This window comes from Pantherophis guttatus, chromosome 3 (genome assembly GCF_059756535.1).
Source record: "Pantherophis guttatus breed Tessera chromosome 3, ASM5975653v1, whole genome shotgun sequence".
Lineage (NCBI taxonomy): Eukaryota > Metazoa > Chordata > Lepidosauria > Squamata > Colubridae > Pantherophis > Pantherophis guttatus.
Window position 1 is genome coordinate 157401637 of NC_142065.1, and position 18053 is coordinate 157419689.

Genomic DNA, 18053 nt, shown 5'->3' on the forward strand with positions numbered 1-18053 from the left:
GGTAATGTCAGAAACTGAGACATAACCATGAGCTAGGTGTTGAAGGCTCAGATCATAGTTACATCACCTGAGGATGTTGCAACATCCAGAACTTCAAGGATAAGTTCCCCTTGTGTTCAGTGCTGTCACAAGTATGAATGGTCATTGAATGAGTGGTCATAATTCAAGGACCACTTGTATAAAGATTGAAAGTAAGTAAACTCATCCTCCTTCCTGTCTACAGATATAGATTACAGCAAGGAACTAGGAAGTATAAATTACCTTCAATACTTGTTGCCTGAGTATACTTTGAATAGTTTTTTCACCTATATGTAATTTATCTAGTACTATTGCCACACATAACAGAGTTAACTAGCTTATTAGCTCCCCCAGCACCTGGATGAAACGACGTAACTGGATCCGTTCCAGTCGGGCTTCAGGCCCGGGTACAGCACGGAAACGGCATTGGTCGCATTGGTTGATTATCTCTGGAGGGCTCGGGACGGGGTGCTCCTCTGTCCTGGTCCTGTTAGATCTCTCAGCGGCTTTTGATACCATCGACCATGGTATCATGCTGCACCGGTTGGAAGAGTTAGGGGTGGGAGGCACTGTGTTGTGATTCTCCTCCTTTCTCTCTGACCGGTTGCAGTCTGTGTTGACAGGGGGACAGAGGTCGACCCCGAGGCCCCTCATATGTGGGGTGCCACAAGGGTCGGTCCTCTCGCCTCTCCTGTTCAACATTTATGTGAAGCCGCTGGGCGAGATCATCCGTGGTTTCGGGGTGGAGTACCATCAGTACGCTGACGACACCCAGCTGTACATCTCCACCCCGGATCACCCCAACGATGCCCTTGAAGTGATGTCCCGGTGCCTGGAGGCCGTACGGATCTGGATGGGGAGGAACAGGCTCAGGCTCAACCCATCCAAGACTGAGTGGCTGTGGTTTCCGACGTCCCAATATAGTCAGTTGATGCCATCACTGACTATTGGGGGCGAATCATTGGCCCCCACGGAGAGGGCTCGCAACTTGGGCGTCCTCCTGGACTCACGGCTGTCTTTAGAAGAGCACTTGACGGCCGTGACCGGGAGGATTTTTTATCAGGTTCGCCTGATTCGCCAGTTGCGTCCCTTTCTGGATCGGGACTCGTTACGCACGGTCACTCATGCCCTCGTCACCTCCCGCCTGGACTATTGTAATGCTCTCTACATGGGGCTCCCCTTGAGCACCCGGAGGCTCCAACTGGCGCAGAGTGCGGTCGCGTGGGTGGTAATGGGAGCGACATGGCGCTCCCATGTAACACCTCTCCTGCGCGAGCTGCACTGGCTCCCGGTGGTCTTCCGGGTGCGCTTCAAGGTTTTGGTTACCACCTTTAAAGCGCTCCATGGCTTAGGACCTGGTTATTTACGGGACCGCCTACTACCACCAATAGCCTCCCACTGGCCAGTACGCTCTCATAGAGAGGGACTCCTCCGGGTGCCGTCAGCCAAACAGTGTCGACTGGCATCCCTAGGGGGAGAGCCTTCTCTGTGGGGGCACCTACCATCTGGAATGAGCTCCCCCCAGAGATACGGAGGATCCTGGATCTGCGCTCCTTCCGCCGTGCTGTGAAGACCTTTTTATTCCATCAGGCGGGCTTGGCCTAATTTCTTCCCTTTTTAAATATGTAAATTTTAATCTGTTTTTAAATTATTGGGGTGTTTTAATCTGTCTGGGCCAAAATGATTTAATTTGATTTTATCTGGTTTTTAAATTTTTTGTATTTATGTATTTTATTGTTGACTGTTCACCGCCCTGAGTCCTTCGGGAGTAGGGCGGTATACAAATCAAATAAACCTAAACCTAAACCTATTAATCAGAATATTCTTAGGTATGTTGTAAAATGTTTTACTGAATTAAAGATACATTATGTCCTCAGCTTTCCCATGATTTACTGTAATTAACCTGGTAGGCTTTATTTTTGACGGTCCATGTTTCCTGTAGGATTTCTAGGAATTGAATTTCTTTATGTGCTGTAGAGTTTTCCAACCTACTGACATGAGATTTACAGATCGACTAATATCCTGAATCTTCTCTGTTTGACTCTTTTTTTCACTCTTTTTGAAGACAGGGATAGTTTCTTTTTCCTTTTTTTGGCTGCTGACATTTCATGTTTTGTAGGTTTTCCTAAATTCAAAATGTAGTCTGAGAATCTGTGAACAGATTCCTTCAGTGCCTAGGAAGTTATTCATTTGGAACAAAAGAAATGAACTTTACTGAAAAGTTCTTAGATACTCCCTAAGATTTTTTCTGTCATTTTGAAGTTTTTGGCCTGCCCGTGCAATCACCTCATCATGCTTGTTTAATAGAAACAGATCTTTTTCTGAGGGAAAAAAATTATATTACCTCTGAACAATTTGTCAATTTCTTATACAATCAGTTTTCTGCTCCTTTTTTAATTGCATATATGTAAAGACAACTTTTTCTGGTCATCACTTAATCTTTGCAATTCTGGGTTTCTTGTATCTGCCCTTCTTTCATAATTAGTCTTTCCTGTCCCTTCTATATGTGCCCTTTCTCATTTTTTTGATTGCTTATGAGCTTTTTGTGCTGCTGCATGGACTTCCTTTATTTCTCCTTTTCCTTTCTAATTGGAATTTTTTATGATTGCATATTTAATATTTCCTTTTTTAGAAACTTCCATTAATATCAAACTTTTATTCTATTAATTTTTCATGCAAGAACAGTCTATTATCATTGTTCTGAGTTTATTCAAATCACCTTTCCTTGCAGCCCAAGGAATATTTTTTTCACTTGTCTTTATATTTCTTAAGTCAAATACTCTACCATCATATGATTGCCTCCTCCAATAAATCCTTTCATATTACTAACTTTTTTTCCCTATTGGTTAAATCACATTACATCAAATCAAAGAAATCCAATTGCTTTCTTCTTTTTATAAAATCTTGTAATCAAAACCAAACAGGAATTTCCTGGAAATCCATATGTGGCAATTGCATTTTACCAGATAACATTGAAATTAAATCTTCTCATTACCATTACAACATTCTCTAATTTGATTTTGGAAAATGTCATCCGTAGCTTTTCCTGATTGGATGGTTGGTAATCAGATCAGATTCTTTCAGTTGTGTTGCCATGCTATTTGGGGGGATTGTATATAGGTAGAGTTATATTTTTTTTATTTATAATGCAGTTCCTTCTTTAACATACAGTTTCTGGAGTATGATGAAATCTTGATATTTTGTTATATGTGAGAGTATCAGTAATCAGTAATTATTTTTTCTAGAAATACCATAACTTTGCATCGGTTATACATGCACACTATATTATTTTCAGGCAGAAAAATAAGACTATAACTATATATCATCCTACCCTGCTGTGTTCTGTTCTTGCAGATTCTGCCATTGTTGTTATTGTTTTAAAATTCTGTTTGATATCTTGTATTTCTTTATAGCTGATAGAAGAAAATATTTGTTAAACTGAGGGGTCCTTGGTGCTCTCTGAGCTTGATGGTTTTCTTGAGACATTTCATTACCAAACTAGGTAACATCATCAGTGGTATAGGCACTGTGCTAGCACTGATGATGTTACCTAGTTTCATAATGAAACATCTGAAAGAAAACAACCAAGCTCAGAGAGCACCAAGTACCCCCATTTTCCTTTGAAATGCCCTTTCTGGTATTCAGTATAATTTTGACTGCCCTATGAGGCTTCACTAGCAAACTCCTGTTTAATGTCCCAAAGCATTTCCAAAAGTTTACACTTGGCATTTCTTCCTTCTTGTGTAACTGTGGAAAAAGAAGATCTCATCTTTGAGGTTGGATTAATAAACACAGACCCTGATCCTATGGTATAAGTAGGAAGTTGTAGCAGACTACAGGTGAAAGCAAGTGGTTACACATTATGTATTTAAGCCAAAACATCTCATCTTCCTTTCCCTCCTTCTTTTCCAGAAAAGCAAAGCAGTTCAGAAGGACAAAAGACAGTTCAGTGTGGAGTGTGGACAAAATACACAGAAGGAGGTATTTTCACTTCCCCGAATTACCCCAACAAATATCCTCCTGACAGAGAATGTGTCTATATTATAGAAGGTAATTTAAGACATTCCTTTCTCTCTCTCTCTTTTTGATTGTTCTACTTATGATTATTAAACTTAACCGGTTCAAAAACACGAGCTTAATCTATCTAGTAAGAATGTATAAATGTTCATTTTTGGGGAGGGACATCGTATGAAAACTTTGTATTCATAGAAAATGCATACGTTTCTGAAAGACTCCGCAGAAGCTTGCAAGCTGATAATTAAATAGAAAGCATTCTCTTCCATTTTTAGACTCAGTAATTTGACAATAAGATTAATGCTGTTACACATCACTCTAATTTTTTGTGGTTGTTTTTGAGTTATAAGAAATGGGATGTTTCATAATATGGTTAGACTTTTGGCAATATTTCAGAATTATTGGCAGCAAATCCAGGTCAGTCACAAAGTGTATCAACAGGAAGTTCTAGCCAAATCATTCTTTGTAAGAAATATGTTTGTATGATGTTCACATTAGATAGTTCCAGGGTTGCTAAAACATTTAAAGTATTTTTTAAAATGTGATAGGTAGCGTTATTTTTCCTTACATGGACTGCTTTAAACTCATACCAATTTCATTACAAAATAGAGACCCCTAAGAGATTGGAAGCTATATATAATTAGCAGAAAATCATATTTTTATGGTACTTATTCTTTTACTTTTGTGGACATCATGATGGAGGTTTGCTAATCTAAATGCACATATATAAAATTATCTACTTAAATGATAATACTCCCTCATTCCTCTCACATATAAATATTGTTATTTGAAACAAAGATTATTTTGGCTCCTATTGTTCAATTACAGTTTTATTAAAAAATATATATTTGAAAATTATTACAGGTAGTTCCTGAGCCCAAAATTTCAGCCCAAAATTTCTATTGCTAACAACACAGTTATTAAGTGAGTTACGCCCCATTTTATGTCCTTTTTTTTTTTTAACCAATGTTCAGTGAGTCACTGCAGTTGTTAGGTGGCTCATGAGGTTGTTAAGCAAATCTGGTTTTCCCCATTGACTTTTCTTGTCAGAAGCCAGCTGGGAAGGTAATAAATGGTGATCATATGACCCCGGAGCAGTGCAACTGTCATAAATACATGTCAGTTACCAAGCACCCAAATTGTGAACATGTGATTGTAGGGATACTGCAACAGTCGTAAGTGTGAAACCAGTCATAAGTCACTTTTCAGTGTGGCATTCTAGCAATAGAAATAGCAGTTAGACTTATATACTGCTTCACAGGGCTTTACAGCCCTCTCTAAGCAGTTTACAGAGTCAGCATATTGCCTAACAATCTGGGTCCTCAATTTATTGACCTCAGAAGGATGGAAGGTTGAGTCAGCCTTGAGCTGGATCGAACTCCTAGCAGTGAGCAGTGTGTTATCCTGCAATTCTGCATTCTAACCACTGCGCCACCATGGCTCTTAACTTGTAGCTTCGAATAGTCACTAAATAATGGTTGTAAGTCGAGGACTATACCTGTAGGGTATAGTCAGTTACATCATCCGTATAGTAACTTTGAAAATGTACTTATTTTTATTTTTTATTAGCAAAGGTTCTGAATTTCTTTAGGTAGTAGATATCTTGAATATTTGAAAAAGACACGAACTTGTTCCAAATATATTGGACAAATCCTATTCATTATGGTTGTAATTCATAAATTATATTTTTCAAAAAGGGTTAGGATCCACCTTTTTATAGTACTGATTCTCTCCTTTATTTCTGTAGTTGTGCTTGAACAACTTCAGCCAAAGAACTTCAGCTCTTTATAACAAATATATTAATTCTCTGCTTTGAGGCTGTGAGTTCTAGTTCCACCTTAGCCAGAAAGCTGGCTGGGTGATTTTGGGTTAGTTACTTGGTCCAACCTGAGTTGTGTGGAAAACAGGATGAGGAGGAACATTAAGTATGTTTGCCAGCTTGAGTTACTATGAAGTAATAAATGTAGAATTAAAAAAGTAATAAATAAATAATAATTTTAAAAGTCCTAGCTGAAATATTGGTGGTGATTTAGTGTTTTGTTCTCAGTCATATCTATATAAAGACAGCAGTATGTTACAATAACATCATATTTTCTAAAAAAAGTTTTTATTTTTTTATATGATGTGAAATAATGTGTAATATGAAGAAATAACTTGGTCTAGCATGCTTTTTTAAAATTTTGGGAATAAAGAAAATAGGGTTCCTGAACGAGAGAAAATTTTATCATTACCTCAATTTAACTCTTAATTGTATTTCCCATACTTTAACCTTTCATTGTTATCCAGTTCAAAGCTTAGTAGCAGTCTGTATAGTTTTGCTGTAATACCTGTAAATACTGTAAATACATGTAAATACTAAATAAGAATTTAACATTTGCTTAGAATGCATTAAAAATCAAAGAGCTTGGATTCTAACTTCAGACTGTTGCAAAAAAAAAAAAGAAAGAAAGAAAGAAAAAAGGAGAATTCAATTTTGTCCATTGTAGCAAATCTAAATTGTATCAAAATGGATGTTTATTGCTGTTTTAGATTTTGAGTTTCATTTAGCAATGAAGTATTTTAAATTCTAAATTCCTTTTATTAGGTTGCTCACTGCTAACTAATGGGAGATATCAAGAATTATTCCAATCCATTTGTGTGACACTGGCTCCCAGTTATGCAGGAAAGATGTTTAGATCAATCTTTCATTTCCAGCCATTCTGTTAAAATGAAATAGATTTTTTTTTTTTGCTTAGCTTCAGCTGTCAGCTACATAAAATTACAGGCTGGTAAAAATTAAAGCCTTAATTGTATGTCCCTCTTTCATTGCATCTATTCCTCTGTTTCTTGTTAGAACCCCAAGTCATTTTAAGCAGATGTAAAACCTCAAGGCAGCACTTCTATAAGATAATTAGATGAAAAAGATGACAAGACATGCAGGCATTAAGCTATCTTTTCCATGTTATTAGGACTCTTTGAAGAAAGGTAATTAGAACCTAAATTAAAAAGATAGCTAAGAGTTCAAGTAGTAAAAGCTCATTGCAGAACAGCTGTACCACACAGCCACTGTAGTTTGCAACATTTTCTTGCCTTTTTGCTTTTACTATTGCTAGAGATGAAAGAAGAAACATATCTTTTTTCTGAGATGACACTTGCAATATGGGCTGGTAGAATGAATGAATAAATATGAATAGATAAACATTGGTGTAGGTGTGTGTTTTAGGTGTGTGTATGTACTGGCCCATGTTACAGATGGGTGCAGATATCTGCAGTGATTCTCCTTCAGCGTGGTAAAATTGCTCTTGGAGAGCTAGAGATGATGGTTAGGAAAGGTCAGGGAGTAAAACCTAAGCAAGATTTCTTGGAATAGTCTACTGTACCTGAACAGCAAAATCAGCATAATCACTAAACTGCATTAAACTCCAACTTTGCTGCAATCAACTAACTACTGAAGATTTTGCATTAATTATCACATAATTATTTTGAGCCTAGTATTATTTTGCATAAGAAGAAAAATGATCGTCCTCATTAAAATAGATATCCTTTTTGTGATTTTTTTTAAAAAAGTCCAAATTTTAGTGATAAAGAGAAAGCTTTTTAGAACAAATCTAATATTATCTGTTTCTTGCTTTTTATTGTGTGAACCTTGACCGAGAGCGTGGAAGGTTCTTAGTGTTTCACAGTAATTCAATCTGTTTTGTTTATCCAGAAATCCAGTTTTTAATTGAACAGATTCTACACATGAAAGTTGAAATACTTTGATAGTTAACATCTCTAGAATGCTGCTCTGTGCATGCAGTTCAATGAACACTAACATGTGCAGTATGTCTACTTTGGTTTATCTGTCAGAGATACAATCCTGGAAATTAAAATGCATTTTTAACTTGAAATATTAAATGCAAACCTTGTTTCCATTGGCTGAAGTTCTTCCTGAACAATACCTAAGATCTTCCAGGATACTTAAGCTGACATGAAACTAGTATGAAGCTTCTGCATCCTGCTGTGATTCCCAATGACACCTACTGTACCTTGCTGTTCTAGAGGGTTTCCTAATTCTCAAGAACAAATGGGTCACAAAGAGAAGCAGGAGAATGAGGAGAACAAATGACATTTCCATATATGGACGTCTTCCATTGTTTGAAAATTCTTCCATTGTTAGCGCAGCACATTTGCGTGATTCATTAGTGACTCAAAATGTCAGTGCATTTGCTTTGTTTTTCATTACTAAATAGATTGCAAAAGCCAGATCATAAAGAATGTAATCTGGTTTTGGCTTCTGCATTTGACAAATGACAGATGTAACCTGTATGTGGGAATAGGATGCAGCCAGTTCAAAAGATGTTGGTTTTCACATTAAGCTTTAGATAAAGGGAAGAATTTTCTACAAGTCCCCAGCAGAAATCGAGCATAAATCTAATCTACAATGTTACCAAGTTAACATCTCTTTAATCACTTTTAATGTTTCCATTTGGTTAAACATGAAAGCATGCAAATTTGTGAAAGCAAGCTCGTTAGGCAGCTATATTTGGGCTACAATTTTTTTTTAAAAAAGCTAAAGAGCCAGTATTTGAGTTTTCTTTCAACATTACTTCTGCTTTACCATTGTAGAATAGGATTTCAATTCCTATGCTGTTTAATGGATCAGAAAATGTGCTGAAAATTCTGTAAGTTGAGAAATTTCAGCAGTGTTTGACAAAATAGTGCTGCACTATGGCGGTAATATATATTTATATGAGAGGAACAAAGTTTATGAATCTTTTAGAACTATTTGAAATTTAGTGAAAACATGGCACCATAATGGATAGTTTTGGGTCTTGTTTGTTTAACTGGAATATCTTATGTATGAATGAGATTTAGATGAGGCTCAAGATCATACTGAAGGTCACAGTACAGCAAGACTAAAGGTAGGTCTACAAGGTTCACAAGCAGTTTTATCACTGTAGGATTCTATTGCTACAACAAAAACATAAACATAGATGTTGCTGAATGTAGTTGCTACTTAGGCCAGCCATTACAAACAACACTAGCAATACCACTTATACCGCTTCATAAAGCTTTACAGCCCTTTCTAAGCAGTTTACAGAGTCAACATATTACCCCAACAATCTGGGTCCTCATTTTACTGACCTTGAGCCTGTCAGAATCGAACTCCTGGCAGTGGACAGAGTTAGCCTGCAATACTGCATTCTAATCCCTGCGCCATCACAGCTCTTCAAATAAACAAATATACATTTTCTTTGCTTTGTAAATCTCTTTAAAGAAAAAAATAATAATTGCAGGAAAAGAAGAAGCAAAGGAAGACGTAGATGCCTATGCACGTTTTTTTTTTAGCAACTGGGCCATACTGTTACCAATTTTACTTGTCCTGCAATGCAGAATCCAAGTTTTTTTAAAAAGTAAAAAAGTTTAAAAAGTTTAGTAGGAAAGCCAACTGATATGATTATTGAAATGCATTATGTTTATGCTTAGTAATAATAGCTCTGAGTAGAGTAAGTTTCTTTGCCTGAATAAAACCTCAAGACCCATAAAATACTGCGGTGCATAGGTTTAAAAACAGCCCATTTGGAAGCAAATACATTTCAGTGCATAAAGTTATGGAAAGGCTTTGTTTTATTTTTCAGCTGCCCCAAGACAATGTATTGAGTTGCACTTTGATGAGAAATATTCCATAGAACCTTCTTGGGAGTGTAAATTTGATCATATTGAAGTGCGAGATGGACCTTTTGGATTTTCTCCAATAATTGGCCGTTTCTGTGGACAGCAAAATCCACCTAAAATAAAATCCAGTGGCAGATTCTTGTGGATTAAATTTTTTGCTGATGGCGAACTTGAATCTGTAGGATTTTCTGCACAGTACAATTTCACACCTGGTAAGTAATTTTTAAAAATAATTTTAGAGGAAAATATTTTAGTGTTTATAATGATAGACTTTAGAAATATTATAAATGCATGCATTTATAAATTATTGCATATATCACTATATATGCAATAATATAGTACAATTAAAATGTGAAACTTTTAATATATTGGTAATGGGAATGGAAAGAAAATGCTTTTTTCCCCCCCTCCCCAGAAAACAGATGCTTATTTTTTCAGAATTTAATCTGCGCTTTGTATTTATACCAAGTGATTTTATTTAGTTAACTGGCTGTTTATAAATAATTATTTATTTTATTTAGTTAACTGATATATTTATAAATCATCCCACTCATGGTGATATATATATATATATATATATATATATTGTGATACAAAAAAATAAAGCAATAAAGCAAAATAAAACTACAAAAATAGGAGCCAAAGTTTTCATTACAAGAAAAGTGTTTTTTAAAACCTGCAATTATGTCTAATGAAGCATAATAAAGGAAGTATTGTTGTGACCCCAATCTAGGAAGTGATTTTATAACTGCAGCGTTCCTAACGTTGAAATCTTGGATGTACAGATGTTAGAAATAAAGCTGCCATGATGAGTCCAAAACTTCTCAGGCCAGTAATGATCATTATGTCAACAAATCTCAGATTTTTTTATGACCTTGAGACAACAGCCAAAGAACCATTAACTTGGAAAGACAGGAAGAAAAAGCTTCACATTTAATCTCTGCAGCACAGGGATATATAGGGCGTGAGTGCTCTCTCCTACAACAAGGAGGTGGTTTATTTTGTTTTATTTTTTTTTTGTAGTTGGCTTCATTCTTCTCTGCAATAAAGTATCTACACTGGCTAAGTGGTGCCAATTCTAGAATAAGGGAAGATTTTGGATTTGGAATTGTGCCAGGCTGAATCATGACAGTAGAAATTTCCAATGATAGTTGCAAATTCTGGGCAAGTAGTATAAGATGAGATAATTATCTAGGCCCGTGATGGTGAACCTATGGCATGCGTGCCACAGGTGGCAAGCGGAGCCATATCTTTGGGCACGCAAGCGTTGCCCTAGCTCAGCTGTAGCATGCACACGCACACCAGCCAGCTGATTTTGGGGCCTTTCGGGGCCACCAAAAGTCGGGAAACAGACAATTTCCGGCCTCCGGAGGGCCTCTGGGAAGTTGGGAAAGGCCATTTTTGTCCTCCCCAGGCTCCAAGAAAGCCTCTGGAGCCTGGGGAGGGCGAAAAACAGGTCTACCGGGCCCACCAGTAACCTTTTTGCCGTTGCGTGCCAAAAGTGAGGGGAGTGAAGTGGGGTCACGCGCACATGCGGGGGGGGGGGGGCGGGATGCAGTAGGGAATTCAGTTATGGGTGTGGGCACGCTTGTGCGCAACCCCTTGTGCTCCCCCCACTTTTGGCATGTGATGGCAAAACGTTAGCCATCACTGATCTAGGCTGTTGCAGTAACCTAAGAGAGGACCTGGCGACTGGAATAAAAACAAAAAAGCAAAACAGAAGCCTATGGTAACATTCTGATTTAATGAACCATTGAGACGGAGGGATATCCATTAATTCCAGTTGTCCATTAAATACAAATGTAAGCAATTTACATAATTACATAATTGGTATAAAAAGCATCATTTGCAGTAAAATGTCCATTTAACAAGCAGACTCAATTTAAACATATTTTAGTGGGATTGGGAGCCACATGAAAAACATGATCCTACACCTGTTAAGCCATGGTCCATTGAAGCAAGTTTAACTGTACTATGATTTTATCTATGATGGAGTGCAATATATATATATATATATATATATATATATATATATATATATATATACTTATACTGGGAGAATTATAATTACGTGGAAAGAAAATAATTGAAATGTTCACTATGTATTGGTTCTCGTCATAACATATTCATTTTGTATATGTAGATCTTGTCAGCATTACAGTCAGCTAGGAAGTTATAAATGCAATTAATTATATGAATGTGTCTTCAGCAAGTAATATTCCCCGCGTAAGAAGTGGAAATATGTTTTAACATCATCTCAAGAAAATGGTGTACATTCTACTAAGAAAAAAAATGGATTTCAGCTCCTGCTGTTCTTCTTTCCTTTGAACATTGTCTTTTATTAAAAACAAAAACTACTGTCATGATTTTTACCCCATCTTTTAAACTGCAAATTGTTTTGCCAGAGGAATCCAAGATCCAAACCATGGGATGCATTCAATTAAGCAGTTCTGTGAAATCATCTTAATTGCTGTCTTTCAATTCTGCCTTTCATCAAATTGTCTGATTTTATTTCTGAAAGCAAAATGAGTTTCTGCAGTCAGGTTTGCAATGAAAGTTTGCAGTAACTTGCAGGAACTATCAGATTTCTAAAAGATTCATTATATGGAATGAATAGTGCTACATTCTGAATGTATGTCAATATCCTCCATATGTCTCCTAGTTGGAGAACTGTGAGCATCAATATGCTGGGTTCCAAGGTGGTATCTAGAATAAAGATCGTAGCTTGCATAGAATAGATTTATTTATAAGGGGTAAGGCTGGATTTTCATTCCAGTTGTAGCCAAAATGACTGATATTCCCTAATGTATATGGCATGGGTATCATTAAAATTGATAATCTACTATATACCTTTTCTGTCTTATTAGAAGGCATACATTTGAAAGCCTCAATTTTATCAATGCCACAGAAGATGGTAGATAGCAATAAATTACTGATTTTTTTTTTGTATGTTGCCTGTGAAACTAAGAAAAAGAAGAGGTGCAATAGAGCTGAATAAAGATGGACTTAATAAATACAAGCAGAGAAGTGAAGGTTGAGGTGTCAGGATGGGGTTGAGGTTTGTCCCCAAACTGTGAACCAGCTCACGAGCAAACGCACTAGGACTGAAATAAAACTAACAGAGGAGTCTTGCATAAAAATATACTTTACTTCAAAATGTTTAAAAAACACTATATCTTTAAAAAGGCACATTAATAACAAATGGTTAAATGAAGCCAAGCCATCTCCCTAAATTCCTCTCCACAATACCGAAACAGTCCATAAGGAAAAAAACTAAGATGACATTAAGCAGCTTCGGTGTCGATAGATCATCGAGGTGGTAGAAGGGCAGCAGCGTAGGCTTCACAGCTAAAAGTCACCTGTAAAAAACAATTCAATCAGCAAATGTGGCTTGAAGCTCCTGGGAGGGAAACTGTCCAGCAGCAACAGTTCAGATGTTGGCTTGCGTGCTTCAACTCAGCAAAAGGCAAGCCGAAATTGGAGACTTCAAAAGGCTCCCAACTATCTCAACTCATAGTTGCAGCTAGCTCCGTGGGAGTATCTTTACACATCTGTTTGGCTCCTCTTCTGCTGCTATTTCTGCTGCAGCCATCAGGACTCCTTATCTGAGTTCTCCTCCCTTCTGCAGCTCTGCTCTGGGCTCTGCGTCCAGGTGCTTCAGCACTGGCTCTGCATCTAGGCCTAAACAGCGTTCAGGCCCAAGTAGCAAGCAGAAAGGTCCCTGCTTATATGGGGAGTTAACCTGCAATTAACTAGGGCGGGGAAGGCTTGCAGTTAATTGCAAACAGGAGATGGCTTGATTGGATCCATACTGTTTGTGACTGATCAAGTAGCCACAGCAATCCTGAAAACACTCGTAACATGAGGTTTAACCATGACTAAAAGTGCTAAAAGATATGTCAGAAAATATGAATGGCTATAATTATTGTGGATGAGAGTGAAGGTAGAATCCGTAAGTTGGTGATACTTTCATGTTAAATTCCAGTGAATTGTAATAATGAAAAATGGGGGGGGGGGGAACCAAGGATGAATGGATGGGGAGAGGAAGAGAAATATACAACATTCTGAATGAATTTGAACCAAGGGAAAAAGTGTTTTTTGTTAGCTGAACTGAATGAGAAAAGAATGCATAATATAAAAAAAATAACTAGGTTATTTTGACACCCAATAATGAATGTCTGATGATTTGATGTATATTGGCTTTAAGAAAAAATGTCCTTGGAATACATGGTTAAAGTTTAAGCCTGTTGATAACCTACACATGAAAAAGGAATGCTTTGAAAAGCATGGTATATTTTAGTTTGTGATAAAAGACTAAAAGACTTAATAACGGACACCATGACGAGAGGTTCTAACAGAATAATTTTTTGCACAAATTCGACATCTAAGAGTAGAAAAGATGTTAAAGACTCTAGAATAAAATAAGACTGCAAGAAGAGAAAGTGTAAATCTGCAAGGAACAAAGGAAAATAGATTAATATCACAATAAGTGGAAGTAGACAGAAAGAACATGTAGAAGTTACTTGGAAAAAAAAAAGAAAAGTTATAGACTGTCACAACAGTCTGCTGGAAGATGAAGTGGACAAGACTATGAATGAAGAAAAAAACATAGATAGAAAAATGATGGGTGCAAAAATGACAAGGAAATACATTGCACAATGTGTATAAAAAGAAAAATGTACTTCCAAAGAATGTAGTCAAAGTAAACCAGAACCAAAATGCAGAGCAATATCGATAGAAGGAAAATTGTTTTGGAATTTGGTGAAAGAACTAAATAAGGAGCCTCCAGTGGATGAATCCAGAGTGAATGGAATCAAGAATAAAAGTGGTGAAATAATTTAGGATGAAACTGAAATAACTCTGAAACTATTTTATTAGGGAACAATAGTGGTACATTGCTGGGTGGAACCATAACAAAAAAATGTTTAAGAAAATAAATAAATGAAGGAAGTTCTAAATTCTGTGAGAATATTGAAAATGGTAAGGCTGCAGATGCATGTTAAGAAGCGTTAAAATTTGTTTGCTTCTGGAATAGTTGTATTACTTAATAGTATATGGAATGCTTAGTAACCACTAATAAGGAATTAGTAACACTGAAAAAGGAATAAATGTATTTATAGCTAAGTGTATAAGGAATATTAATGATGATCAGACATTGAAATGAATATGTTCAGATAGTTTAATCATATGCAGAGAAAGAATGATGGCAGAACTTCCAAACAACGATATGATGGAGAAATGAAAAATAAAAGACAGAGAAGCCAAAGCTAGTTGGAGTTGATGGCATCCTCAAATGTGAAAGTTGAGAGATTTAAAGAAGAAAAAGAATGTATGAACTAGTAAACAGAATGGTAGAGAATGGTTGCTAGTATAGAAAGGTATGGAGAAATAAAATGAATAGTGATGCAACTAAGTTTGTTTATATTTCATTTAATCTATTTGGCTTATTGTTTATTACTTCTTTTACAGTGTTACTTACCATGAAATAGTGTGGTTAGATGAATATGTATGAATAGTATGTACTTATATGAATAGTATGTGTTATTGTTCGTTCAGTAGAAAAATACTTTTGACAATGTATGCTATTATAAAATTTTGATTCATTGCTTTTCCATGGAAGAACCATGTGTTATCATTAGGCTTATTTTAGCTATAATTTTGATAATCACTAGGTATTTTTTCATCTACCACTATGAAGTACAGATTATGTATCATTCTATATTTCATTATCATGTTATTAGCTCTCTTTCTATCCCTCCGTTTCTGGACTACCGTATTTTTCGGAGTATAAGACACATTTTTTCCCCCTAAAAGGAGGTGAAAATTTAGGTGCATCTTATTTATACACCAAATGTAGCCCCGCCCACCCACTGGCCCCCATCCTTTGGCCTCTACCTCCCAGCAGTTTACCTCCTTGTAGCAAGCAGCAAGAAGAAACAGCTCGTTTCAGCTTCAGCACAGGCTTATTAGCACAAGTTGATTGGATCAGCCTCCCGACTCTCAGCTGTTTTGCTCTCAGCTGTTTTGTGTGGGCCTCTGTTGCTTGCTGCAAGGAGGTAAATTGCTGGGAGCAGATTTTTTTTTCTTCTTGTGCTAATCTTGCTCTATGCTGAAAATGAAAATGAAAGTAGAGCAAGCTATTTGCTGTTTGCTCCAGTGAGGCAAAATTGCTGGGAGGCAGAGGCAGATTTCTTTTTCTTGTTTTCCTCACCAAAAAAGGTAGGTGCGACTTATAGTCCAAAGCATCTTATACTCTGAAAAATACGGTAAGTCCTTCAGTTACCTTGGCAAGATTTTCAGAATCATTTGCTATTGCCTTCTTTCTAAGACTGAGAGGGACTAACTAACCCAAGATCACCCAACTGACTTTGTGCCTAAGGTGGGACTAGGTTTTCTGTTAGTGCCTTAACGACTACACAGATATCTGTTCCCCTCCTTCCCTTTCTGCATCTCTCACTCCCTCTCTCCTCCTCTGTCTCTTGGTTTCTCTCTGATATGAAATAAGGATATGTAATGTCAACCAAATTTCTGAATGCCAGATATTCCTGTACATTGGCAGTATTGTGTGCCCAGATTAGCTTTAGTTTAAATAATTTATGCATCTGGCATTAATGCTCAAAATATAAAATGTTCTGGAAATGGCTCCCAATAAGATCGACTTGTAAATAAATTCAGAATTAGGAAACTTACTTTCAGTGCATTATGAAGTAGTCCTGACCAAGTTCATTGGATGTAATATAGTGAGTCATAATCGCTGTGGGTTGGGCTTTAATTCCCATAATCTAAGACGAGAATTAGCAAGTAAAGGAGTTCACTTAGGTGAGTGTACGTAGGTGAGAAGCTTTAACTTATTCCATATTCTGTACATGGTACACCTACAACTACAGTAGTAAATAATTAGTGTTAGTTACTGCAGATGTAGATTAAAATAGGATACTTTATTTTTCCCAATTATCTCCAATAATTTGATTTTTTTTTCTTTTTTCTTTCCCATCCATGGGAAACATTGGAATCCTTACAAGCTTGTTGTTTTCTCCATTTTTAAAAAAATATGTTGCTCCTGTGAGTACTCATACCCTGGACTTACTATTCCAAGGGGTGATATCTGACAGTAGGGCTGAGAGAAACTTTGAAAGCGTGCTTCCTTTCAGTGAACTGAATCCTTTTGAATCTGTTTCATGCAACAACACAATCCTTTCACTTCTAAGAGGAATGACACAGTTTCCTCTCCCCACTCTGCGTTGGAGCTCTTCTCAGCTTCTCTTCAGAATTCACAATATGGAAGAAGGCCAAAGGAAGCATGCGATATCCTGGGCATGTGCTGAACGCTGGTCAGGCTGGGCATCCATGATATGTATCATTGGCTGTCTTGAGTGGCTTAATTCAGGTGGTTTCTTTGCTTTGGTAAAGAAGGCAAAGCACTTGTGCCTCCATGGCTTGTGTTGCTTTGTTGGAATAAATAAATCTCACTTTAAATGGGTCTACTTGATACAATAGTTCATATTATGGTTTTTCAGTTTCTGCAAACCAAAATAATAATAGGAGTTTGGTCTGATTAGTGTAGTTACAACGGGCAACCATTCCTTTTGACAGATCAAGAAGTCATAATATGAATAAGACTGTCCATAGTTAAATTGCACAAACAGCTTGATTTGTGGTGTTTTCACTGATTATTGTATGAGCATGTATTTCTACATTGTAAGCATATGGATTTCCTAAAGAAACCATGTCTTTCATTGAGTGTGTGAAAGAATGGAAACAGGTATGATATGCCTCTCTTCCACAATAGGAATTGGAGTACTGACCCCATACATTTCTGAATTGTCTCCTGTTCCTTTGTAAAAAATTTACAGAAACGGATTATTATTTTGATAATAATAGCAGGCATGAATGGATTAACTTTGAGCAGAATTTCATGACATGATACATACGGTATGGTATACTTCACTTTTGTAATTTTCTAAAAAAAAGGTATTATGTCATCCATATGAAATATTGGAGGAATGATATAGCTGATTCAGTTTTCCCACATTTTGGGGGGAAATGGCTCATTGGTGAGATGTTCAAAAAATTTATTTAGTAAGTTTCTACTTTTAATGGTATGGAATGCTATTTTCTCCTAACTACACAAAGAAATGGTTTGAGGGCATCTGTTGCTCAGAGCTGAATCAATTTTGTAGTACTGCAGACAGAGGGCTAGACGGAATAAACTGTGCTTTAAGCTGATCACTTTGATTCATCTGGAATAATCAGATTTCTTTTTATCTTGGTTTTCTCCTCTTGGAATCTGTAAGTCTGGCCTCAGATGGCGCACTATTAAATTCAGTTCTATTCACTGGTGGAAACCATCTGTGTTTGCATTTGGCTTCATTGATATGAATGAC

General features: G+C 36.7%; 1 protein-coding gene across 3 annotated transcripts in view; it reads left to right on the plus strand.

Annotated features, from left to right (window-relative positions):
- The window catches only part of NETO1 (neuropilin and tolloid like 1), a 93235-nt gene that overhangs the window by 11512 nt on the left and 63670 nt on the right, over positions 1–18053 (plus strand). For all 3 annotated transcript variants that reach the window (XR_004593291.3, XM_034429366.3, XM_034429365.3), the window contains exons 3-4: positions 3931–4068; positions 9633–9881. Coding sequence is in view for 2 of the 3 variants with exons in the window: in XM_034429366.3 (XP_034285257.1) it covers positions 3931–4068; positions 9633–9881 (387 nt within the window). In the remaining variant the exon portion in view is untranslated. The remainder of the gene's footprint in view (positions 1–3930; positions 4069–9632; positions 9882–18053) is intronic.